Consider the following 27,327-nt stretch of genomic DNA (forward strand, 5'->3'; position numbering starts at 1 on the left):
ACAAATAAAAAAGAATTAGGGTGAAGAGAAAAGACTCTATTACTATGTTTGAAAATTAATGAAGAAATATGTGTGGAAAGTAAGAATTTTATATCAGCATCAGTACCACTGAAAAACTTACCTTACTCCATCTGAATGATTCTAATGGTGTTTGGGAGTGATCAGGCAGAATCTGAGTTCCTCTTGAAATAAATTTCAACTGGAAAGATAAATCACACTTAGAAACTGTTCATGTAAATTGATATGAACTCAACAGCTATTAACAGAGTATCACTATAATCTAAGTCTTTTCTTCTAGTCTAAAGCCTCAAAACATTTTCATGGAAAACCCAGCATTTTAATTTTAATGTATTATTTAAAATATTATGGAAAATTGATATTCTGGGAAAAACTGTCTCACAGGGCAAAAGGCATAAAGAGTAGAGGAAATACACTTAGATGAGTCACTCCACTCCTGGTGAATCTTGACCTGGGGATATTAACAACAAAATCTATTTTTTTACCTTGCACTGCATAGACATTTATAAAGGTTTCCACAAAGATTCAAGGACCTTGTCTTATATCTGCGACTTTATCTCCCAGGAATTAATTAGGTCTTGATGGAAAAGCTTTGTCTTAGAAGTATATATTCTGAAGAGACATGGGCATGTTGTGGGGTCAGGGGTGTTTGAATGGGGAATTGTATTCCCTGCCCTTGGAATATAAGCAGGTCAGTTCTTTTCTCTGTGTGATGTTGGGTTGTTAAGCTGCCTGAATGCCACGTGGATACAAAGGTGGCATGATTCCAGCATGAGAACCTTGGTTCTGATCTCCCTGTTGACTAGTGTCACAGAAAGAGCTTCTGTTTTCTTATCAATATCGATCTTTTTTTCTGGAAATTTGCTTTTGATTGTTTGGAAGTCAGGGTGAAGGCAGAAAATTAATGGCAGTTATTTTAAAGTATTTTATTCCACAATCTCTTTTTCTTCCCCACCATCCCTGACTGTTGAGTTAGATTTAACCAATAAAATCTGTGCATATTTAAATTGTATGACTTGAAGTTTTTAGGTACATATGCACTGTAAAATAATTACCACAAGCAAATTCACTATCAATTTACATAGTTAACACTGTTATAATTTTATTTTTTTGTTAGTGAGACTTTAGATTTACCCTCATAGCTTCACTGTACATTAGATATCTTGAACTTCTCCATCTTACATGAGTGAAACTGCATATTTTGCTACCAACATCTCCCCATTTCCTCCACCCCCTAGCCCTTGGCAACAATAGTCAACTTTACCTCTATGCATTGACATTTTTAGATTGCACATATTGGTGAGAATTTACAGCCATTTATCTTTCCGGCTGGCTTTCACTTGGCATGTCCTTCAGGTCCATACACATCTCAACTGGCAAGACTGCCTTCTTTATAAGATGGACAGATTATATATATGATCTCTTCTCTCCCCTTATCTCCCTCATACACACACACACACACACACACACACACACACACACACACACACACACCACCTGTTCTTTATTCATTCATCCACTGATGGACTATTAGGTTGATTTTGTGTCTATCATGAATAATGTGTGGAATGAATAATGGGCCAGGAAGCATCTCTTTAAGAAACTGCTGTTGAATGATAAGAAGACACCAAAGACATTAAAAGAGAGGCAATCTCCCAATCGGAGAAAACATTTGACCTTTGACTTTTGGGAACTACTTTATTTCACTTAGCATGATAGTCTCCAGATCCATACATTTACTGGTGAATGTCATAAACTCATTCTTTATGGCTGAGTAATACTTCATTGTTTATATATACAATTTCTTTATTCATTCATCTGTTGAAAGGCACCTAAGTTAGATCCATAGCTTAGCTAATGTGAACTATGCTGCTATAAACATTGATGTGACTGTATCACTGTAGTATGCTGACTTTAAATCTTTTGGATATATACTAAAGAGTTGGATAGCTGAGTCAAATGGTGGTTCCAGTCCTAGATTTTTAAGGAATCTCCATACTGTTTGCAAGAATGGTTACACTAATTTACATAAATGTATGAGTATACCTTTTCCCCATATCATCATCATTTATTATTTGTATTCTTGATAATTGCCATCTGAATGGAGTGAGATAAAATTTCAATATAATTTTGATTTGCATTTCCCTGATTACTAGAAATGTTGAACATTTTTTTACGTATTTTATTGAACATTTTTATTTTTTCTTTTGAGATGTGTCTGTTTAGTTATTTTGCCCATTTGTTAACTGGTTATTATTTTTTGTTGTAAAGTGTTTGAGTTCTTTGTATATTCTGGATATTAATGCCCTATCTCAGCCACAGGTAGCAAAGATTTCCCATTCTGCTCTCTCTTCTCATTCTTGTTTACTTTGCTTGGAAGAAGCATTTTCATTGGATGTTACCACATTGATTCTTTGTTTTATTTCTTGTACTTCAGGACTTTTGTTAAAGAAATTGGTTTCTTTGCCAACACACTGGAGTGTTGAGACCTACCTTTGCTTCTAGCAGTTACAGAGTTTCTAGGTCTTTGATTCACTTTGAGTTGAATTTTGTGCAGTGTGAGGAATAGGGATCAACTTTCATTCTTCCACACATGAATTCCCAGCACTATTTGTTAAAAGGGCTGGTTTCTCCAACATATGTTTTTGGCACTTTTGTCTAATATCAGATAATTGTATTTATATGGATTTTTCTCTGATTTCTATTCATTGGTCTTCACATCTCTTTTGGTGCTAGTACTACGCCGTTTTTGTTACTATAACTCCATAGGACAGGTTAAGGTTCAGTAATGTGATCTGCCTGCTTTACGCTTTACTCTTCTTGCTGAGGATTGATTTGGCTCTTCTGGGTCTCTTATATTTCCAAATGATTTTCAGAATTGCTTTTTATAGTTCTTTGAAGGATGGCATTGGCATTTTGATGAGCACTCCATTGAATCGTATAGCACTTTTGGTAGTATTAGCCATTTTGACAGTCTTCATTCTGCCTATCCAAGAACATGGGAGAACTTTCCATCTTCTAATATCCTCTTTAATTTCTTCCTGTAGTACTCTATAGTTTTTATTGTAGAGGTACTTCACTTGTTTTTTGTTCGATTGATTCCTAACTCTTTCAATTTTTTGTGGTTATTGTGAATGGGAGAGTTTCTCTAATCTCTTGTTCAGCAGATTAATTGTTACAGTACAGGAATATGATTGATTTATGAGTGTTGATCTTGTCTATTGCTACTTGGCTCAATTCACTTATGAGCTCTAGGAGTCTTCTGGTGGAGATTTTTGGGTGTCCTAAATATAGAATCATGTCTTCAGCAAACAGAAATTTTGAGCTCTTTCTTTCTAATATGAATCCCTTGAATTTCCTTATCTAAATCTAATTGCTCTGTCTAGGATCTCGAGGACTGTGTTGAATAAGAGTGGTGAAAATGGGCATCCCTGTCTTGTTCCTGTTTTTAGAGGAAATTCTTTCAGTTTTTCTCCATATAGTATGTTGTTGGCCTTGTGGTTTGTCATAGATAGGCTTCATAATGTTAAGATAAGTTTAGCTCTCGTTTTTCCAGGTGTTTTCAACATGAATGGGTGTGGTACTTTTTCAAATGCTTTTTTCTGCATCTATTGAGACAATTCTGTGATTCTGGACCTTAATTCTATTTATATAATGAATTACATTTACTGATTTCTGTATGTTGAACCAAACGTGCCTCCCTGGGATGAAACCCAGGGATCATGGTGCACTATCTTTTTAATGTGGTTTTGTATGCAGTTTGCCTATATTTCATTAAGAATTTTTGCATCTCCCTTCATCAAGTATATTGGTCTGAAGTTTTCTTTGTCTTTGCCTAGTTTTGATATTAGGGTGATGCTGGCTTCATAGGATAAGTTTGACAGTGTTCCTTCCTTTTCTATTTCAAGGAATAATTTGAGGAGTATTGGAATTAGTTCTTCTTTAAAGGTCTTGTGGAACTTGGCTAAGAATCTTCCTGATCCTAGGCTTTTTTTCTTGGAAGATTTTGGAGAACTGCTTTAGTTTCATTACTTGAAATTTATCTGTTTAAGTTTTCTATATCTTCTTGGTTCAATTTGCGTATATTATATGGGTTGAGATTCATATCTTTTAAAATTTTCTAGCTTCTTGAAGTATAAATTTTCAAAATACTTTCTGATTATCCTCTGAATTTCAATAGTGTCTGTGGTGATATTTCTTTTTCTTCCCTAATTTAGTTAATTTGAGTATCCTCTCTTTTTCATTTGGTTAGTTTGGGTAAGGGTTTATCAATCTTGTTTATCTTTTCAAAAAAGCCAACTCTTTGTTTTGTTGATCTTTTGTATTGTTTTATCTCAATTTTATTTATTTTGTCTCTGATTTTAACTATTTCCTGTCTTCTACGGATATTGGTTTTGGTTTGTACTTCATTTTCTAGGGTCTTGGGATGTAATGTTAGATTTTTTGATGCCTATTCTTTTTTTTTTTCATAAACTGAATTTTATAAAATTTTCACTGAGAACTGTCTTCACATAATCCCCCAAATTTTGTTATGTTGTATTACTATACTATTTAATTTCCAGGTATAAAAGTGGTTTCTATTTTTATTTTATCATTTATTTCTGATTTTATTCCATTATGATCTGAGAGAATGAATATATTATCTCGATTATTTTGTATTTGCTAAGATTTTCTTTGTGACCTAAAATATGGTCTATTTTAGAAAATGTTCCATGTGCTTCTGAGGAGAAAGTGAATTCAGTCCTTGATGGATGAAATATTCTATATGTGTTTTTAAGTCTAAACTATTAATTTTATTGATTATTTGTTTATTTTTGTTGGTCCTCCTTGGTTATACATGATAGTAGAATATATTTTGATAGGATTATACCAGCATGGAATATATCTTATTCTAATAAGGACTTCATTCTTGTAGGTGGACACAGTGGTGGGATTCACTTAGGTATTTTCATGTTTTATAGAAAAATTGTTAGATTTATTGTAATGTCTTTCCCGTTCCTATCTTGCTCCCTTCTCTTCATTCCTCTTTGTCTAATCTACTGAACTTCTCTTGTTACGCTCCCCTCCTTGATTACAGTTTACCTTCCACATATCAGAAAAAACATTTGACCTTTGGTTTGGAGGGCTTAGTTTATTTTACTTAGCATGATAATCTCCAGATCCATCCATTTACTAGCAAATGTCATAAGGTCATTTTTCTCTATGGCTGAGTTATTACTCCATGGTGTATATGTACCACAATTTCTTTATCCATTTATCTATTGATGGGCGTCTATGTTGGCTCCATAGTTTAGCTATTGTGAATTGAGCTGCTAAAAATATTGATGTGCCTGTGTCACTGTAGTATATCGATTTTAAATCCTTTGGGCATATGCCAAGGTGTGGGATATATGGGTTGAATAGGTATTCCATCCCTAGTTTTTTGAGGATTCTCCATACTGCTTTCCAGAGGAGTTGCACCAATCTGTTGTCCCACCAACAATGTATGAGAGTTCCCTTCCCCCACAATCTCACCAACTTTGTTATTATTACTTGTATTCCTGATAGTTGCCATTCTGATAGGAGTGAGATGAAATCTCAGTGTAGTTTTAATTTTCATTTCTCTAATTGCTATAGATGTTTAACATTTTTTATATATTTGTTGACCATTCATATTTCTTCATTTGAAAATGGTCTGCTCTGTTCCTTTGCCCCTTTGCTGATTGGGTTATTGCTTTGGTGTTAAGTTTTTTTGAGTCCTTTATATAATCTAGAGATTCATGCTCTATCTGAGGTGTAAGTGGCAAAGAATTTTTCCCATTCTGTAGGCTCTCCACGGACTTGATTGTTTTATTTGCTGTGAAGAAGCTTTTTAGTTTGATGCCATTTCATTTATTAATTTTTGTGTTTAAAAGTGGAGTCTTATTTTAAAAAATCAGTTCCTGAGCCAATATGTTGAAGTGTTGGACCTAAATTTTCTTCTTGTATGTGCAGCTTTTCTGGTCTAATTACTAGTTATTTGATCCACTTAGAGTTGATTTTTGTGCAAGGTGAGTGATAACTTTCATTCTATTACATATGGATTTTCAGTTTTCCCAGAACCACTTGTGAAGAGTTTATCTTTTCCCCAGTGTAATTGTATTTTCTAGTTGTGTAGAATATTTACTCATTTCTGGATGACTTATATAGTGTCGACAGAGATGTATTAATATCACCCATTATTATAGTATTTTAGTTTATTTGATTCTTAATATTTAGAAGAGTTTGTTTTATATATGTAAATGCAACATTATTTGGGGAGTAAATATTTATAATCCTTATGTCTTATTATATGATTCTCTTAAGTAGTATGAAGTGAAATTCTTTGACTTGATTTATTTTGGCTTGAAATCCACTTCCTGTATATACTAATATAGAAGATAAACAGTCTAAACTCTTCAATCAAAAGACAAAGGTTGGAAAATTGGATTAAAGAAGACTACAAAACAATATGCTGTCTGCAAGACAGTCATGTCACAGGCAAAGGCATACACAGATGGAAGGAGAGATGATGGGAAAAGACATACCGTACATATTGCACTTGTACACAAGCAGGGATAGTTACTCTCACATTGAGTTGACTTTTGTATATAGGGGTTATCTATATATCTCTTTATGTGCCAGTACTATACTGTTCAGAATACTGTAACCTTGTAATATATCCTGAAATATAAATGTACAATATCTGATGGTTATTTCTTCTTACTAAAGATTTACTTGGATAGTCAATATTTTCTGTGGTTCAGTGTGATTATTTTTTTTAAAAAAAATTAATATACAGAATGTCATTGGCATTTCTAGTGGGATTGCATTGACTTGGATATTATGAACATTTTAACCGTATAATTCTTGCAATCTATAAACTTGTAACATTTTTGTTTGTCCTTGCCTTTTTTAAATTTTTTCATCAATATTTTATAATTTTAGTGTATAAATATTTTATATTTTAACATTATTATTAAGTAGGCTTTGTAGTACAGAGAATTAAACTTTCTTCATTTCCTTTATAAAAACTACTTGTTTGTGTATAAAAATGTGACTTTTTCCCTTTACTTTTTACCCTGCAAACTCCACTGAATTGATGTTTTAGTTCTCACAGCTTGTGTGTGTGTGTGTGTGTGTGTGTGTGTGTGTGTGTGTGGATATGGTTGGTGGCAGTGGTGAATCCATAGGTATTTCAATGTATGTGGTCATATCCTTTGCAAACTGAGATAATTTTAGTTCTTTCTTTCATATTTAGGTGTCTTTTACTTCTTTTTTTTTTTTTACTAAGAGGCCCTGTGCTGTGTTGAATAGAATCGGCAAGAATGGGCATATTTGACCTTGTTGATCTTAATGTTAGATCTAGGCTTTTCATATATGACTTTTATTGTTTGAGGTCGATTCCTTCCTATATATATTGTTGAGAGAACTTTCCCCTCATGATTGGCATTTCATCAGGTGCTTTTCCTGTGTCAATTGAGATGATTTTGTTCTTGTTCATGTGGTGTATCACATTGATTGATATTTGTATGTTGAACTATCCTGCATCTCAGGGATAAATCCTACTTGATCAAGGTGCACAGTTCTTCTAATGCACTGTTTAATTTCATTTGTTATTATTTCTTGAGGATTTCACATTTGTGTTCATCAGGAATATTGGCCTGTAGTTTTATTTTCTTGTGGTGTTATTATCTGGTTTGAGTATCAGGTGATGTTGGACTCAGAGAATGAATTTGGAAATGTTCTTGTTTATTTGTTTTTTTTTTTTTTGTTTGTTTGTTTGTTTGTTTTTTAGGCAAAAATTAAAGACTATTTAATATAATGAAAATATTAATAAATTATAACAACAATAGCAGCTAATATTTATGCAGTGCTTTCTCTAAACTTGACATTATTCAAACATTTTTAATAATTATTATATTTAAAACAAATACTGTGAAATCACACATTATTATTAGCACTAGTAGTGATAGAAATAATAGCAATATTATTTTCAATTCATAAAGAAGAAAATATTGATGCCCATTTATGTGGTACATGGATACATAATTTAGAAGATACAATGTGAATTTTTGTTGGAAGTTCATGTTCCTCTTGCCTTAAATATCTCTGTAACATACATGTTGATGGGAGTCAGAATCCTATCAGTTTTTTTTTAACTTGTGTTTTTTAATTTTTTTTTTATTGGTTGTTCAAAACATTACAAAGCTATTGACATATCATGTTTCATACATTAGATTCAAGTTGGTTATCAACTCCCATTTTTACCCCAAATACAGATTGCAGAATCACATCTGTTACATATCCACATTTTTACATAATGCCCTATTAGTATCTGTTGTATTCTGCTCCCTTTCCTATCCTCTACTATCCCCCCTCCCCTCCCCTCCCATCTTGTCTCTCTACCCCATCTACTGTATTTCACTTCTCTCCTTGTTTATTTACCCATTCCCCTCGCAACCTCTTATGAGTGCTTTAGTATAACAATGAGCGTCTCCCTCCATTACCATGCAATTTCTCTTTTCTCTCCCTTTCCCTCCCACCTATTGTATCTGTTTAATGTTGATCTTTCCTTCCTGCTCTTCCTCCCTGCTCTGATCCTGGTTATTCTCATTATATCAAAGAAGACATTTGGTATTTGTTTTTTAGGGATTGGCTAGCTTCACTAAGCATAATCTGCTCTAGTGCCATCCATTTCCCTGCAAAATCCATGATTTTGTCATTTTTTAGTGCTGCGTAATATTCCATGGTGTATAAATGCCACATTTTTTTTATCCATTCATCTATTGAAGGGCATCTGGGTTGGTTCCACAGTCTAGCAATTGTGAATTGTGCCGCTATGAACATCGATGTGGCAGTATCTCTGTAATAAGCTCTTTTAAGGTCTTCAGGGAATAGTCCGAGAAGGGCAATAGCTGGGTCAAATGGTGGTTCCATTCCCAGCTTTCCCAGGAATCTCCATACTGCTTTCCAAATTGGCTGCACTAGTTTGCAGTCCCACCAGCAATGTTCAAGAGTACCCTTTTCCCCACATCCTCGCCAGCACTTGTTGTTTGAGTTCATAATGGCTGCCAATCTTACTGGAGTGAGATGGTATCTTAGGGTGGTTTTGATTTGCATTTCTCTGACTGCTAGAGAAGGTGAGCATTTTTTCTTATATTTGTTGATTGATTGTATGTCCTCCTCTGAGAAGTGTCTGTTTAGGTCTTTGGCCCATTTGTTGATTGGGTTATTTGTTTTCTTATTGTTTAATTTTTTGAGTTCTTTGTATACTCTGGATATTAGGGCTCTATCTGAAGTGTGAGGAGTAAAAATTTGTTCCCATGATGTAGGCTCCCTATTTACCTCTCTTATTGTTTCTCTTGCTGAGAAAAAACTTTTCAGTTTAAGTAAGTCCCATTTATTGATTCTTGTTATTAACTCTTGTGCTATGGGTGTCCTGTTAAGGAATTTGGAACCCAACCCCACAATATGTAGATCGGAGCCAACTTTTTCCTCTATCAGGCGCAGAGTCTCTGTTTTGATATCTAGCTCCTTGATCCACTTTGAGTTAACTTTTGTGCATGGCGAGAGGAGGGGATTCAGATTCATTTTGTTGCAAATGGATTTCCAGTTTTCCCAGCACCATTTGTTGAAGATGCTATCCTTCCTCCATTGCATGCTTTTAGCTCCTTTATCAAATATAAGATAGTTGTAGCTTTGTGGATTAGTCTCTGTGTCCTCTATTCTGTACCATTGGTCCACCCGCCTGTTTTGGTACCAGTACCATGCTGTCTTTGTTACTATTGCTCTGTAATATAGTTTGAAATCTGGTATCGCTATACCGCCTGATTCACGCTTCCTGCTTAGAATTGCTTTTGCTATTCTGGGCCTTTTATTTTTCCATATGAATTTCATGGTTGCTTTATCTATGTCTACAAGAAATGCCGTTGGGATTTTGATTGGGATTGCATTAAACCTATAGAGAACTTTTGGTAATATCGCCATTTTGATGATGTTAGTTCTGCCTATCCATGAACAGGGTATATTTTTCCATCTTCTAAGATCTTCTTCTACTTCTCTTTTTAGGGTTCTGTAGTTTTAATTGTATAGATCTTTCACCTCTTTTGTTAGGTTGATTCCCAAGTATTTTATTTTCTTTGAGGATATTGTGAATGGAGTGTTTTTCCTCATTTCCATTTCAGAAGTTTTGTCGCTGATATACAGAAATGCCTTTGATTTATGCGTGTTAATTTTATATCCTGCTACTTTGCTGAATTCATTTATTAGTTCTAGTAGTTTTTTTGTGGACCCTTTTGGTTCTTCTAGGTATAGAATCATGTCGTCCGCAAAAAGTGATAATTTAAGTTCTTCTTTTCCTATTTTTATGCCTTTAATTTCTTTCGTCTGTCTAATTGCTCTGGCCAGTGTTTCGAGAACTATATTGAATAGAAGTGGTGATAGAGGGCATCCCTGTCTTGTTCCAGATTTTAGAGGGAATGCCTCTAATTTTTCTCCATTGAGAATGATGCTAGCCTGAGGCTTGGCATAAATAGCTTTTACAATGTCGAGGTAAGATCCTGTTATCCCTAGTTTTTCTAGTGTTTTGAACATAAAGGGATGCTGTACTTTGTCGAAAGCTTTTTCTGCGTCTATTGAGATGATCATATGGTTCTTATCTTTAAGTCGATTGATGTGGTGAATAATATTTATTGATTTCCGTATATTGAACCATCCTTGCATCCCAGGGATGAATCCTACTTGATCATGGTGTACAATTTTTTTGATGTGCCTTTGTATCCGATTCGCCAGAATTTTATTGAGGATTTTTGCATCTAGGTTCATCAGAGATATTGGTCTGTAGTTTTCTTTCTTTGAGGTGTCTTTGTCTGGTTTCGGAATCAGGGTGATGTTGGCCTCATAGAATGAATTTGGCAGAGCTCCCTCTTTTTCTATTTCCTGAAATAACTTGAAAAGTATTGGTATTAATTCTTCTTTAAAGGTTTTGTAAAACTCCGCTGTATACCCATCCGGTCCTGGGCTTTTCTTGGTTTGAAGTCTTTTGATTGCTTCTTCTATTTCATCTATTGATATTGGTCTGTTTAAGTTGTGGGTATCCTCCTGACTCAGTCTGGGCAAATCATATGACTTAAGGAATTTATCGATGTCTTCACTATCCTCTATTTTATTGGAATATAGTTTTTCAAAATAATTTCTAATTGTCTTCTGTATTTCTGTTGTGTCTGTTGTAATATTGCCTTTTTCATCCCGTATGTTAGTAATTTGAGTTCTCTCTCTTCTTCTCTTCGTTAGCATGGCTAGGGGTCTGTCAATCTTATTTATTTTTTCAAAGAACCAACTTTTAGTTTTGTTAATTTTTTCAATAGTTTCTTTTGTTTCAATTTCGTTGATTTCCGCTCTGATTTTAATTATTTCTTGCCTTCTGCTACATTTGCTGTTGTTTTGCTCTTCCTTTTCTAGGGCTTTGAGATGGAGTGTGAGCTCATTTATTTGTTGGTTTTTCCTTTTTTTGAGGTATGACCTCCAGGCGATGAATTTCCCTCTTAAAACTGCTTTCATTGTGTCCCATAGATTCCGATATGTTGTGTCTGTGTTTTCATTTATCTCTAAGAATTTTTTGATTTCCTTCTTTATGTCTTCTGTAACCCATTGATCATTCAGTAACATATTGTTCATTTTCCATGTGATGTAGGATTTTTCCTTCCTTCTTTTATCATTGATTTCCATTTTCATTGCATTATGATCAGATAAAATGCATGGTATTATCTCCACCCCTGTATATTTACTGAGGGATGCCCTATGACATAATATATGGTCTATTTTTGAGAAGGATCCATGTGCTGTTGAAAAAAAAGTATAGCCACTTGATGTTGGATGATATATTCTATATATGTCAGTTAAGTCTAGGTTGTTGATTGTGATATTGAGTTCTATAGTTTCTTTATTCAACTTTTGTTTGGAAGATCTGTCCAATGGTGAGAGAGGTGTGTTGAAGTCACCCATAATTATTGTATTGTGGTCTATTTGATTCTTGAACTTGATGAGAATTTCTTTCATGAACGTCACAGCCCCATTATTTGGTGCATAAATATTGATGATTGTTATGTCTTGTTGGTGAATGGTTCCTTTTAACAGTATATAATGACCTTCCTTATCCCTTTTGATTAATTTAGTCTTGAAGTCGATTTTATTCGATATGAGGATGGCCACACCTGCCTGCTTGCGAGGACCGTGTGCGTGGTATATTTTTTCCCAACCTTTCACCTTCAGCCTGTGTATGTCTTTTCCAATCAGATGCGTCTCCTGGAGGCAGCATATTGTTGGGTTTGTTTTTTTAATCCATGTTACCAGCCTATGTCGCTTTATTGGAGAGTTTAAGCCATTAACGTTTAGAGTTACTATTGATGTATGGTTTGTACTTCCAGCCATGTTTGATTATTTATCTTCTTTTAGTTTGTTTCTCCTAGCTTAGCTTTCCCCCCGCCCTCTGGCTTTATAGAGGCACTTCCCACTGATGGTTTTGGTTATTGTTTTTCATTTCTTCCTCATGTAATGTTTTGCTCAAGACGCTTTGCAATGCTGGTTTTCTGGCTACGAATTCTTTTAGTTTTTGTTTATCCTGAAAGATTTTTATTTCGTTGTCGTACCTGAAGCTTAATTTTGCTGGATACAAAATTCTTGGTTGGCAACCATTGTCTTTCAGTGTTTGAAATACGTTGTTCCAGGATCTTCTCGCTTTTAGCGTCTGTGATGAAAAATGCGTTGTTAACCTTATTGGTTTACCCCTAAATGTAATCTGCCTCTTTTCTCTTGTAGCTTTTAATATTTTCTCTTTGTTCTGTATGTTGGATATCTTCATAACAATGTGTCTTGGCGTTGGTCTACTGTGATTTTGTGTGCTCGGTGTCCTGTATGCATCTACAATTTGTATATCTGTTTCCTTTTTTATTTCTGGAAAGTTTTCTGTAATTATTTCACTCAGCAGGTTACTCATTCCCTTGGTATTAATCTCTGTGCCTTCTTCTATCCCAATGACTCATAAATTTGGTTTTTTTATATTATCCCAAATCTCTTGGATGTTTTTCTCGTGATTTTTTACCAGCCTATCTGAGTTGGCTAGACTCCTTTCAAGATGATATATTTTGTCTTCATTATCTGACGTTCTGGCTTCTACTTGTTCCACTCTGTTGGTGATACTCTCGATTGAGTTTTTAATTTGGTTTACCGTTTCCTTCATTTCCAGAATTACATTTTGATTTTTTTTAATAATCTCTATTTCCTGATAAAGATGCTTAACTTCTTCTTTTATCTGTTTCTGTAATTCACTTTCAATGTGATCTTTAAGATTCTTTTCCATCTGTCTAAGGTGTTCCTTGAGTTCTTTATATGGCCATTTTTCTGATGACTCTAAGTCCTCCTGAATATTTAGGCTGTCCTTCATTGTTTGTGCTCTTTTTCTTCCTTGCTTTTTTATGCTCATGTTACTTCTTGTTCTGTTTGACTGCTGAGTTACTGTTTATTCTTATAAATTTATTGGATGCTTGGGAGGAGAGATAATAGAAGGGAAGGGAAGAAGTCACTAAAGAGAATGAGTGTAGGCAGGTAAAGTTCAGGAAAGGGGAAGTAAGAAAATTGAAAAGAAATGAAAAGACAGAAGAAAAAAAGTGAAAAGAAAGAAAGAAGAGAACAAAAAATTAAGACTTTAAAACAAAAAAAATTATAGTGATAATAAAAAATGAAAATTAAAGTTTAAAAAATAATAGTAACCATAATAGAATAAAAAGAATTTAAAAAATTGAAACCATTAATAAGAAAGTTAAAGAACAACAACTAATCAACATCAAAAAGTAAAAAAAATAAAAATAAAAATAAAAAGATAAAAAAATAGAAAAAATTTAAAAAGTACTAATAATAATCATTGAAAAATAATAATAATAATAAATGCAGTCATAGAGCTCGGTTAACTTCTCTTCCAGTAGGTGGAGCTATGCCCACTGGGCCAGGCTTCTCTTCTTGATAGGTGGGAACCAATCACTGTGTCTTAGCTCTTCTTCCCAGACTGTGCGGGTCTCCAATCCTGAGTGCCTAGGGCCTTCTCTTGTGGTTCCTCAATCCAGGCCCCGCTCACCTGTGACGCTTACCACACTACTGGCTACACGCTGGGTCTGCTGCTCCTGGGAGCTCTGTTTTCATGGATGCCTGGCCACACCCTTTCTGTTTGCCTCCCTCAGACCCCAAGTTTGTATGGCTTGGGGCTGAGGGCCCCAGCGAACTTGTTTGCCCTCAGGTAGCAACTCCCTTGGTATCTGGTGCAAGGGACCTCTGTTGTCAGCACTGGTGGAAGCAATAGCCGGGAGTTCTGCGCTGCAGGTCCCACGTCCCTCCTGATTCCCTGGGTCCGGCTATGGTGCTCAGTTGGTTTTTACCTCTGTGAGTTCAGGTGGGACTAGTTATTTCAGTGGGATCGTTAGTGCTGAGACACGAGAAGCAGGCGAACCAGAGCTTGCATGCCGCTGATTCGTGCTCAGTGTGTGTTTTCTGAGGGGCCCAGGCTGCACGCCTTAGCTCCACGTCAGCTCAGCTTTGCCTAGTGATCCTGAGCAAGCAGGCTGTGGGCTGCGCTCGGGCTCCACGCTTGTCCGCGGCCTTAGCAGCGACGCTGGGACCTCCGTCGCTCCTCGGCCAGGTGCCTGGGTCCAAGCGGCTGCCGCCGCAGTTCTCCGGCCCCTCCCTCCGGAGCGCGGGTCCCCTTGCAGGGGACTGCCAAGCAACTCCAGAACAGTTTTTGCCCAAAGGTGCAGCAGGGAACACGCAACCGCTGCGTTCGGAGTCGTGGTCCCGCATTCAGAGGATAGGACTCGGCACACAGCCCAGTTCCCGTCTCTAGGTGCGGCAGCAGGACGATGTAGTCAGAGCCATTAAGACAGCATGCAGGAAGCAAATGGCGGCTCCCACGGAGTGGATTTTCGGCCCCGAAACCACAGCCCAGCCAACAATCCCAATCCACTAACTCTCCTTGCATAGAAAATATTCAAAAAAAAAAAAAAAAAGGTGTTGTACTGAGCTTTCTTTGTCAGGTACTTACAATCCGCTGATGATTACTATTCAGCTTCTCTGCCGGTAGCGAAGTGAAAGAGGCAGCAGATGGGCTCAGAGCACCCGCGGCTCTGAGCAGAAAAGCGTCTCTCTTTCAACCTCCTTGTTTTTTCTGCTGCTTGGCAAGGTGGTCCACTACAGATTAATGGTGAAAGGAGCTCTAACACGCTGCTTAAAATCTCGATTAAAGCCGCTGCTCAGAGCCCCACGCTCAGCACTTCAGCAACCCCTGTACGCAGCGGCCATCTTCCGCCAGAGTCCCTGTTCTTGTTTATTTGAAGAATTTAAGAAGGATTGGTTTTAGTTCTTGTCACATGTTTGTTAGAGCATGTGAAGACATAGAGTCTTGGGTTATTTTTTTTGGGGGGGGGAGATTTTAAATTACTTGTTAAATCTCCTTATTCATTATTAGCTCAGTCAAGGTTTCTTTTTCTCTTGATTGAGTTTTGTCAAGTTGTTCATTTCTAGGAATTTAGCCATTTATTCAAGGTTATCAAATTTATTGATGTAGAATTGTTTATAGTACTCTGTGAGAGTCCTTATTTTTCAGGCCTTCATTACAATGTTTTATTTTTCATATCCAATTTATTTGAGTATTCCCTCTTTTTTCCACTGGTCTAAGTGTTTGCTAATTATCTTGCAAAAACTCAACACTTAGTTTTTTGATCATTCTATTGTTCTCCCCATCTCTATTTTTTTAATTTCTGCTCTAATCTTTATTATTGCTTACCTGCTACTGATTTCAGGCTCAGTTCATTTCTCCTTTCCTAATTCCTTGAGGTGTGAAGTTAGATTTTTTTTTTCTTGGTATAGACGTCTACTACTGTAGACTGTCTTCTAGTACTTCTTTTCTGTGTCTCGTGAGTGGTGTGTATGTGTGTGTGTGTGTGTGTGTGTATGTGTGTTGGGGGATAGTCAGGGCACTTTTAAAATCCTCCTTTGACTTCCTCTTGGACCCAATAGTTATTCAAGAATTTGGTGAAGTTTATTTTAAAATTTTTATGCATTTTTAAACAAAGGTAAGAAATATATTTCTTATAGCTCTAGGGGCTGGGAAGTTCAAATTAAGGGCCCAAATGCAATGAGGACCTTCTTGCTGTATCTTCCCTTTGCACAGATGAAAAGCAAGAGGTCAAACTGACAGTCCTAACCCTATTGCAGTCCACATTATTCCATTCATGGGGTGGGGCCCTCATGATCCAAATATCTTCCGTCAGTACCACCTCCCACCCAGCACTGTTGTACTAGGGACCAAACTTTCATCAGATTTTAGCTAATGGTTTTCTTTTACATCCAATAAAGGTCAAGAAAGATCCTTGGTATGATTTTGATGCTCTTAAATTTGTTAAGGTTTATTTTGTGATATAGCATGTCATCTATCACATGAAGAATGTTCCATCTGTATTTGAGTAAAAAGTAGAGTCTTCTGAGACAGTTCCTGGCCAGCCTCAGCAACTTAGTGGTACTCTGTCTAGATTTTTTTAATTGAAGGGGATGTGCTGAAGATGTATCTCAGTGGTAAAGTGCACCTGGTTCAATCCCCAGTACAAAAACAAACAAACAAAAGAAAACAGCCATAGTCTTCTGTCATTTGGTAAAAAGTTTTGAATGTCTGTTGAGTCCACTTGGTTTACAGCATTGTTCAAATTAACTACTTTGACTGGAATTTGTATTCACTATTGAAAGTATAGAATTGAAGCCTCCTAATATTACTATATTATTGCCAGTTTCTCTCTGTAGATTTGTTAATATTTATTTTATGCATTTAGGTGTTTGATTTTAGGTCCATGTCTTGTTGTAATAGAAATAGAGAAAAAACGGAAATAAATAGAAAAAAATAAGACCAAATAAATAGAAGAAGAAAAAAAGTAACCAAATGACAAAAGTAAATTCTTACTGATCAACATGACTTCAAATGTAGGTGGATTGAACTCCCCAATGAAAAGACAGAGAGTAGCTAAGTAGGTTCTTTTAAAAATGATAGCTTGCTATGCTGTCTACAGGACATGCACAGGCTAAAATCAATGGCATGCACAAAGATATTTGATGCAAATTGTAGTAAAAAGAAAACAAAGATGACTATACTTACATGACACAAAATATACTTTATGTTAAAACTGACCTAGAGATAAAGATGATCACTATATAATGATGGAAGACTGAATTCAAGAGAAATATATAATAATTACAAAATTACATAATATAAATAATATTTCTGCCAACTTTTTTTTCCTCTTCTCCAACTTAAATTCTCATAATGCATGTATTAGTCCATTTGGTGTGGTCCTGTAACTACTATAGGCTTTCTTAGCTGTATTTCATTCTTTCCTTAGCATTTTCCAGAACACGTATAATGTTATTAACTATAGTTGCCACGTACTGCAATAGAGCTCTTGAACTTATTCCTTTGATCTAACTGAAATTTTATATCCTTTGACCAATAGCTCCCCAACTCTCCCTGAGCCTCTAGTCACCATATTTCTATCCTACGCTTCTATGAGTTTAACATTTTTAATTTTCCCATGTAAGGGAAACCATGCAGCATTTGTCTTTTGAGCCTAGTTTTATTTCCTTATTTCTTGGTTGAAAAACATCATATCTGGTTGAGCTTATGAGAAACTGCTCAGTGTGTTTCAACGTCTGCGTGCTTTCTATTGCGTTATCTTTGGTTGGATGTTGGTGAATTTGATACAACTGGGGTTTTCAATTGCCTGGAGCATTTTTGCTTTCTGTTTGAATAATTTCTTGTTAATTGAGAGTGACCGTGAAACCCTATAGTGCACTTGGACATACTTTTGGAAAAGTGCAGCTTATTGGATTGAATTTGCAACAGGGTAGACTACAAATGCTGGAGTGTTCACACAGGTACTTTTGCGCTGTTCACCAAGTAATGTTGTCCAGCTCAATCTCAAACTTATCCATCTTCCCAAGCACCACACTTACTTTTCTCACCCAGACCTTGGAGAAGATCTTTAGGCTTTAACTTGATAATCGTTTCCTTAGGAAGATCTTCCTTGAACACTCTCACTTTTACCCATTGTAAGCCTTGGCCCGTTGCATAGACATATAGCACCATGTTTTTTCTTTTAGAGCTTACCACTCTTTTATTTTTGTGTATTTATTTATTTATTGGGTTTTTGTTTTTGTTTTTTGCAGTGTTGTTGATTGAACCTAGGACCTCATGCTTTCTAGGCAAGCACTCTGCCACTACGACCCATCTCCAGCCCAACTACATTTTGTTTTTTAATAGTTGAATTTTTGCATCATGAGACCAGAGGTACTATCTGGACTTTGATGGCAGACTTTTTTGTTTTAAATATTAGTTCTGCCCCTAATACACTTTTAATATCTGCTAAATTAAACTCAAAGTGTCTTAGTCTCCTCATCTGTGATAGGAATGATAGTACCTATCATAAAGGGTACCATATGCAATGTGTTTAATAAAGGGCTTGGTAAATTGCATTGAATAGTTAGTTATCATCATTGTTACAGGATGACACTGTGCTGATACATATTAATGCTTAAAGAACATTTGTTAAAAAGAGAGAGAAAGAAATCACTCAGGTTTTGACTGCAGCCTGATGGTTATTCCAGTCCCCCAGATGAATGCAAACTTTTATCAAAAAGGTTGTTCACAAAAAAAAGTCACTCACTAGCAAAGAGACAGTAGGAGGATGGGATAAGTCATTGACTTTTTGGTAAAGGTTCCTAAAAATTGTCCTTGTCTGGGGAAATAGTGTCGGGGGAGTTGCCCACTTGAATAAACCTCAAGTACCTGTACTGTGAGAATTGGAGGACTTCAGAAGTCAGGGAAGTGAATATTTCTGGGCAGAACTAGTCTCAAAAGCACTGCCTCTACCAAGCAATCTGGAGAGAATGGTTTTTGGAGAATGAAACCTGAGTCCAAAACACAAGAATACGTGACTCTGCACCAGGCAACAACATTCTAAAAAACACTTGTAAGAACCAGTTTCAGGAGATTTTTATCCAGGGGACTTTTATTAGTTCCTGATGTTTGATCATTGGATTTGCTTTCCCAGCTTTGGAAATGTCTACCTTGTTCTTAGGGCAAAAATCAAGGCTGTCAGTCAGATCAAGTTCTATATAAAAATTATGAAAACTCTTATTTCTGTGAGTCCCATAGAAAAGGGATTGGACCAGACCTGGTGAAACCATGCCACTCCCTTCAAAATCCAGATTCCATGTAACCATAAAGTCAGTGAGTCTGGTGTCTGGCATAGTTTATTATCTGGATTAGTTGAGGCTGGATGGAGAAGCTCCAGATGAGCAGGGTGGGGAGGAGCATTGGTAAGTAGGAGAACAGAGATTTTCTTTTCTATTTTCCTTCAGGTTTTTCTTTTCTGAAATGCTGGTTTTATTCATCTACCTATCTATGTATTTATTTTACAGCAAATTAATGTGAACACTGTTCTGCACACATTTCTCAATGAGGCAAATTCTAATACAACCTATTTTAAGTGTTTTGGGGTCTGAAAAGAACGAGCTGATGAAAAGTTAGTAGTTCTAACTCTCAAAATAGAGTTGTGAGAAAAATGAACCCCTTTTCTTACTAGTTTTCATCTATTGTACAAGAACAAACTATGACATTTATACACCAATTTTTTTTTCTGATGCTAACCTAAACGCCACAATTAGCAAGTGAGTTTGAAAAAATTGTAGATCTATTTATTTTTTTTTAGATGGACACAATACCTTTGTTTATTTATTTATTTATTTATTTATTTATTTATTTATTTATTTATTTATTTATATGTGGTGCTGAGGATCCAACCCAGTGCCTCACACCTGCTAGGCAAGTGTTCTACCTCTGAGCTACAACCCCAGTCCCCAAAGTTTGGATTTCAAGTGGACACTTCTTTGAAATCTCATAATATATCTTTTTAAAAAAAGTATCTTCCTTCATGACTTTATGTCCATCTTTCTCCTCTTATACCTTATTCTCTTTCCTCCTTTCCTTGTTCCTAATTCTCTTTCTTCTCCTTCCTCTCTCTTATTCTCCTTCCTCTATTCTCTCTTCTCCTTTCTTTTTTATGTTCTATATTTCTACATAGCCTTTCTTGCACTGTCTTTAAATGCCTTATAACTTCCAATATTGGCAGCACCATAGATACAAAGATGAATCTACTAAGAATTTATCTAAATAGTGATCTAGGTTTAATATTTTCTGAAAATCTCCACATTCAGTCATAAGAGTCCAATTTGGAAAGATTGCATCTTCTATATTTTTTTTGCATGTGGCTTTTTTTGCATTTATTTAGAAAATAAATTAATGAAATAAATGAACACTAAATCCTAGAAAATGAGAAAACAAAAAGAGCAATAATTAAATTTCTATGTTAAGGATACTTTTCCTTATTTCTCTTTTTATTCTGATGACCTTTATTTTTGACATTTGTCCTTGTCTCTCGTTCCTCTCACTCGGTCAGCTGTATTTTCAGATCCTTTGCCTTTTGAAAATGTTCAGTGACAATTTTTAGTTTTATTTAGGAATACTTGTATGAGAACAATAAATCATCCAACAACAGCATTAGGCTGAAAGAGCTTTTAATCTTTATAGCAATACTAAATGCAATTTATCTCTGTGTTAACAGGTAAAAACATGAAGCACAGAGCTGTAAAGTAAATATTGTGGTATCAGTAATGTTTGGATTCAGGACTCCAAACTGTCTTTGGATTGTCAGCGTATTTCTCTTTCTTTGACTTTAGTGTTTTTCTGTTTTCTTCCTCTTATTTTACCTCTTCCATTTTAACTCCCCTTTGCCTCTTTTCTTCTTCTTCTTCTCTCAGTAAATGTTTTACAAAGTGTTGAACACAGACAGAGGAGCAGGAGACCGTGGTGCAATGGACATTTACCACAATGCCTGGGATTGCACAGACACAGACGCACCCTTTGAAGTTCTGAAAAAGCTGAAAAGCTTCTAGATGGCAAAGTAGGAAAAAGAATAACTCATGAAGGGTCTCTGTGTGTCCCTCAGTTTTTGTGGGACTTAAATTTAGTCTAACCATTTTCTTCTGATATGTCCACCTACTCTGGTAAAACACATGTGTGCTAGTTTCTGTCCACATCTTACAATGTCCCTTGAAATATGGAGCATAGTATTTTTCTTTTCTTATTTTAAAAACTGCACATTGTTTTTAACTATAGAAGATAGAAAACCCATCAGGAACATATAAAGAACACAATGAATACACCTATCTGTCATTTGGACAAGAAGAAGAAACAGTTAATGTGGTTTTGTGCTCAATTTTCCTATGTAATAGACTAGAAAAAAATAAGACAGCTGTGGACTTATTTATTCACAAAGTAAAAGTCTTTTTATTAAGAAGGAGTATGACTTTTTTTTTTCAGTATAGTTACCTGCGACATGAACTGAATTCTTGGTGAAGATGAATAATGTGACAGAGTTCATCCTTTTGGGTTTGACCCCAAACATGGAGCTTCAGAAATTCTCATTTGTTGTCTTTTTAACTGTCTACTTGGCCACCCTGGCAGGAAACCTGCTCATCATGGTTACCATCAGCACCAGCAGAGCCCTCAGATCCCCCATGTACTTCTTCCTGTCTTACTTATCCCTTCTCGATGGCTGCTGTTCTTCCTCTATGACTCCTAAAATGCTAGCTGACTCTCTTTCTGTGAACAAAACCATATCTTTTCATGGATGCATGGCTCAAGTCTTTGCTGAGCATCTTTTCGGGGCTGCTGAAATTATTCTCCTCACAGTGATGGCCTACGACCGCTACGTGGCCATCTGTAAACCCCTGCACTACAGGATCATCATGAACCACCAGGTGTGTAGCCTCCTGGTGGCAGTGGCCTGGGCTGGAGGTTTTGTCCATGCCACCGTTCAGATCCTCTTCACTGTCTGGCTACCTTTCTGTGGCCCCAATGTCATAGACCACTTTATGTGTGACTTGAATCCTCTGTTGAAACTTGTCTGCATGGACACCCACACCCTTGGACTCTTTGTTGCTGCCAACAGTGGGTTCATCTGCCTGTTGAACTTTCTCCTCTTGATAGTCTCTTATGCAGTCATCCTATACACTCTGAAGTCTCAAAGCTTGGAAGGAAGGCGTAAAGCCCTCTCCACCTGTGTCTCTCACATCACCGTGGTCATCTTATTCTTTGTACCCTGCATATTTGTGTATCTGCGCCCAGTGACCACCTTCTCCATTGATAAAGCTGTGGCTGTGTTTTATACCATGATAACTCCTATGCTCAACCCTTTAATCTACACCCTCAGGAATGCAGAGGTGAAAAGTGCTATGAAGAAACTCTGGGTCAAAAGTTAATTTCAGTGAAGAAACAATCACAAAATATAAGATCATTTATTCTTCAATTATTGAAGAGAAAAGCTAAAATATTTAAGATTGTGAGCTAAGTGAAGAATACGTCGAAGGTGGTATTGTTGGTATGTAACTCCTATGAGTAGAGGCTTAGGCAATACGTCGTTTTTCATTATACAAATATCCCATTAAGGTTCATTTACTGCCCGTTTGGTAATCAAGCTTTTGTGCACTGTCAAAGTTAGTTAAGATTCTTGTCAAAGTGCATATTTCCAGGATATAACTCTAGAAATATAGCAGCACCATTAGTGGACAGGTATTTATGCATTTTAAATAAGTTACTAGAAGTTTTTAAATGGGTGATCTATGTACATACTTTGAGCAATATTGGTATAAATTATGCTCGCATCCTTATCCTGTTAATGAATCATCTTCCTAAAGAGTTCCTGGAAAGTATCTTTCATAGTAGAAAATATGAGAATTATGAACTCTCAATTTTTCATAAATCATGCAATGCATATTGACTGCATTTGTAATTTCACAGTAAAAATGAAGTATTCTGGGCTGGGGCTGTAGCTCAGTGGCTGAACGCTTGCCTAGCATGCAAGAGGAACTGGGTTCTGTCCTTAGCAACGCATAAAAATAAAACAAAGAAAATAAAGACATTCTGTTCATCTACAACTACAAAAAGAAATTAAAATGAAGTATTCTGAAAACACAGAGAGATTATGAATATTTATTCTTCATCTTCTCTTCTTGTTCATTCTAATTTTTGTCTTCTCTGGTCTGATTCTTTATGCCTTTTCCTCCAAAGGGCAAATTTACCATGTATTAAAGATGCATTATTTGGACTCAAACATAATAATCCTAATTGGTCCTTCACTCTGGGAGCCTTGTTTTCAAAGTTTTGCTTTGTGAAGATAATTTTTGAAAGCACATTTTTGAGGAATGGTTAATAGTCTTCTGTCACAGTAAAGAACAGAGATTCAGAGAAAGAGAGGTCCAAACATAGTTTTGCCATAGATGGTATGGTTTTTTTTTAATCACACTTCTATAAGCTTGAGTTAAAGAGGGATGATAGAGACATTTTCAAAATCAAATACATAATCCTTGTAAAGTTTTTAATACTAAATGCTCAAGAGCACTTAGCTGTTATGAGCATTCTTTATTATTGGGGTCTCTGTAACTAAAATCAAGCCTCACTTATCTATTTTTTTACTTGAGAAGGCATGATCCATAATTTCTGTCCCTGCTGTGATGAATAATACTTTGAACTGACAGGTATTGCCGGAATTTTAGGATCTGGCTGCACCTGTGCATGCCTGGTCATTGCCAAGCTGCTCCCTCCTGGTTTTCTGATCCCCTTTGGTCCCATTCCTCTGTCCTTGTGGTTGATCCACTTATGGATTTGGTTGTCCTCTGACAAGCCTTGTTTGAAGAATCAACAGATGATTTTACTGTGAATCTGGGTCAATTGTTAGGCAATCAGAATATGAAAAGACGTGAAGTGAGACATTGTTCAGAGAAGGTCATGTGGCACAGAGATAACAACCATCTCTGGAGTTAGACTCCCTGAGCTCAAATATGACCTGGACAAATTGCTTAATCTGTTTATCCTGCATTTTCTTCATCTGTGGAAATGAGACTGATAGTTCCTCTCTCATACATTTGTGGGTTCAATTAAATGAATTAATATTTGCTAAGTTCTTATTATCAAGTCAGACACCTAGTAAATACTCTGAAAGTGGTTTTTAAGGGCAAATATTATTGACTGATGCTGACCCAATGTCTAGTGGGCAGATTTTTGCTTTATATATCATTCAGAAATAGCAGAATCCTCATTATATCTGTATCAGACCCTCTGTGGATCTTGCCCTGATCCCTGTCTCCTCAGGTAAAAAAGATATCTTCTTTTTGTATTGATTCTTTTTAGTTACACATAACAAAGGACCCATTCTGACATATTCTTTTATGAGCAATATTATGTCATATAAGTTTTCCCTTTAACTTTAGGCAAGAAAATTATTGACTCAAAACATCATTATTTTGGTATCGGAAAGTCCTGCTGGAGATTTGGATGATGTGGAAGGATTTGGGGTAGGAGATCAATAGAGCTGGGATTGGGTTCTCTCTGACTGGCTTATGTAACATTGTGTGTATTTCACAATCTCTCAAAGTTTATTTTAATCAGAGTTCATAATGTGTATAATTAAAAGTTCATATTATAAGTCCATAATATGTATAATTAGTTCATAATATGGATAATTTTGGCATATGTACTATAGTTAGTACATATTCCATAGAATTACTTTAATTAGGCCTTTGATGAGATATTGCCTACAAAGTATAAAGGATAATGCTTGTCACTCAGTGGGTATGTAATAAATATCATAATCTTCATTGTTTCCTTTTTTTTCTTCATCAGTGTCTCATTTCCATCTGTCTTCTTAAAAGAATTTCATGATTTATGTTTATTTTTGAGTATATGTAGATATGGTATTAGGAGACTATGAAGAACTTTATAAATTCTTAGAATAACTCTCCCTTCCTCAAATTAATGCAAGATGTATAACATGAGCTGTGAACAGTTCACCTTTTAAAAAACTGAACTTCTGGGGTTGGGGATGTGGCTCAAGCGGTAGCGCGCTCGCCTGGCATGTGTGCGGCCCGGGTTCGATCCTCAGCACCACATACAAACAAAGATGTTGTGTCTGCCGAAAACTAAAAAATATATATTAAAATTCTCTCTCTCTCCCTCTTTCTCTCTCTCACTCTCTCTAAAAAAAAAACTGAACTTCTACAAAATTAAAAACATGTTGAGAAAGACCTCAAAATTTAGTACAGATTCAAATTTGTAAACATAAGTGAGATCATGTGATAGTTTATTTTCTGTTCCTGGTTTATTTTATTTATTATAATGACATCCGGTCCCATTCATGTTGCTATAAATGACAAGATTTCATTATTTTTATTATAGAATAATATTCCATTGTATATATGTGCCATGTTTTCTTTAACCAATCACCAGTTGATGGACACTTAAGTTGTTTCCAACTTTTTTTGGCTGTTACACATACTGCCTCTGTGAACATGGCAAAGCAGATAGCTCTTCAACATACTAATTTAATTTCCTTTGAGTATATACTCAGTAGTAGAATTGAAGGATCATATGATAGTTCTATTTTTGAATTTTCAAGGAACCTCCGTGCTGATTTCCACAGTGGCTTTATTAATCTACATTCCCACCAGCCGTGTTCAAGGGTTCCCTTTGCTCCACATCTCTGCTAACCCTTGATTTCATAGAAGTTGAGTAAAATTTTTGTCAGAGGCCAGGAATAGTGGGAGTGAGATAGAGAAAGGTTGATCAGTGGAGAGTACGTTTCATTTAGAAGCAAGGAGTTCTACTGTGCGATTGCAGAGTAGAGGAACTGTACATCATAATAATGTACTGTACATTTTTAAAAGCTAGAAAAAGGGATATTGAAAGCTTTCACCATAAAGTGATAAATATTTGAAGATATAAATATTTTAACCTGATTTAAACATTGTATCATGTATACACATATTGAAACATTACATGGTATCACATTAATATGTGTAACTTTTAATATCTATGCACCCATTAAAGTAGATTGAAAAAGAAATTAAGCTTAAAAATGAAAAATTAGGAAGCTGTACTACCATAACTAAAAATTGCAGTAAAACCTACTACAACTTACTACTATGTGGCTCATGTTACAAGTCTCATTTAGTCCCCACAAGAGCCTTCTGAAAGACATAAGTTTTTTCCCCTGGTTTTCAAATTGATTGATGGAAGCTTGGAAAATTAAAATGAGTTCCTTTAGGTCACAAAGGTAGCAAATACCTGAGGGGAGATTTGACTCTGTGAAGCTTTGTTTCAAGACCTGTGCTCTTAAACCCTGCAGTATATACTGTAATAATGAGACGAACCCGAATCCAGGGACTTTCTACCTGAGGGATATGGGCAATATGTGCATAAACATACACAAAAGGGATAAACCCAGAGTGGAAATGCCTTTAAAAAGTGAAACAAATGATAAGATAGCAACTCAGAAGAAAGAGGTGCCACTTTATGTTGGGTGTTGAAAGAAGATTCCAGAACAAGAATTATAGTGCTTATCTAACCATGTCAAGAATGAAGACAACGAGCCAAGGCCTGAGTAAAACCACTAGCAAGGAGTTTCTGTACATGCCAAGGGAAATTTTACCCGGCCTGGATGAATGCCATTACTCTCTTCCAACTTTAGTTCAGTTCCAATTAAAATCAGGATAAAACATGTATTCAAGCAACCATCTGCTCCCTCCTCCTGGAAGATTTTGGGTACACTTCCTGGCAGTTGCTCTTTTTTGATGAACTCTAGTGTTGTCAGCATTGATCTCTACTTTCTTTTCTCCTTTTATTAAATTTTTTTAAAAAATTTTTTGGTACTGGGGATTGAACCCAGGGGCACTTAACCACTGAGTAACATCCCCAACCCTTTTTTTATATTTTATTTAAAGATAAGGCTTCACTAAGTTTCTGAGGCTGGCTTTGAGCTCATGGTCCTCCTGACTCAGCCTCCCAAGCTGCTGAGATTACAAGCATGTGCCACCAGACCCAGATGGTCTCTACTTTCCTTCTGCATTACCTTCTTTTATTTTAATTTATATTGTTTCCATGTGAAAGCATTGCCTTAAAAACGGCACTGATCAGAAGAAGGCAAACTAGGGATGTGGTTATAGCTCCGTGCTAGAGAACTTGCCTAGCATGTGGAGGCACTGGATTCAAGCCTCAGCACCACATAAAAATAAATAAATAAAAGGTATTAAGAAGAAGAAGGAAAGCTATCTGTTCAACTAAATTTACCTGAAATGGTAATTGACATGTTCATGTTCTATCAGAGGTGG

General features: G+C 36.0%; 1 protein-coding gene across 1 annotated transcript; it reads left to right on the forward strand.

Annotated features, from left to right (window-relative positions):
* Positions 1–21,519: 21,519 nt before the first annotated feature.
* Positions 21,520–22,425, forward strand: LOC101955210 (olfactory receptor 4C12). Its single transcript, XM_005330071.3, has one exon. It carries the CDS (start codon positions 21,523–21,525, stop codon positions 22,423–22,425), a length of 903 nt encoding a protein of 300 aa, XP_005330128.1. The 5' UTR covers positions 21,520–21,522.
* Positions 22,426–27,327: the final 4,902 nt, after the last annotated feature.

Source organism: Ictidomys tridecemlineatus, chromosome 4 (genome assembly GCF_052094955.1).
Source record: "Ictidomys tridecemlineatus isolate mIctTri1 chromosome 4, mIctTri1.hap1, whole genome shotgun sequence".
In the NCBI taxonomy this organism is placed as follows: Eukaryota; Metazoa; Chordata; class Mammalia; order Rodentia; family Sciuridae; genus Ictidomys; species Ictidomys tridecemlineatus.

Excerpts from the sequence above, each read along its gene's own strand:
- LOC101955210 (XM_005330071.3), top strand. The coding sequence starts at position 21,523 with ATGAATAATGTGACAGAGTTCATCCTTTTGGGTTTGACCCCAAACATG.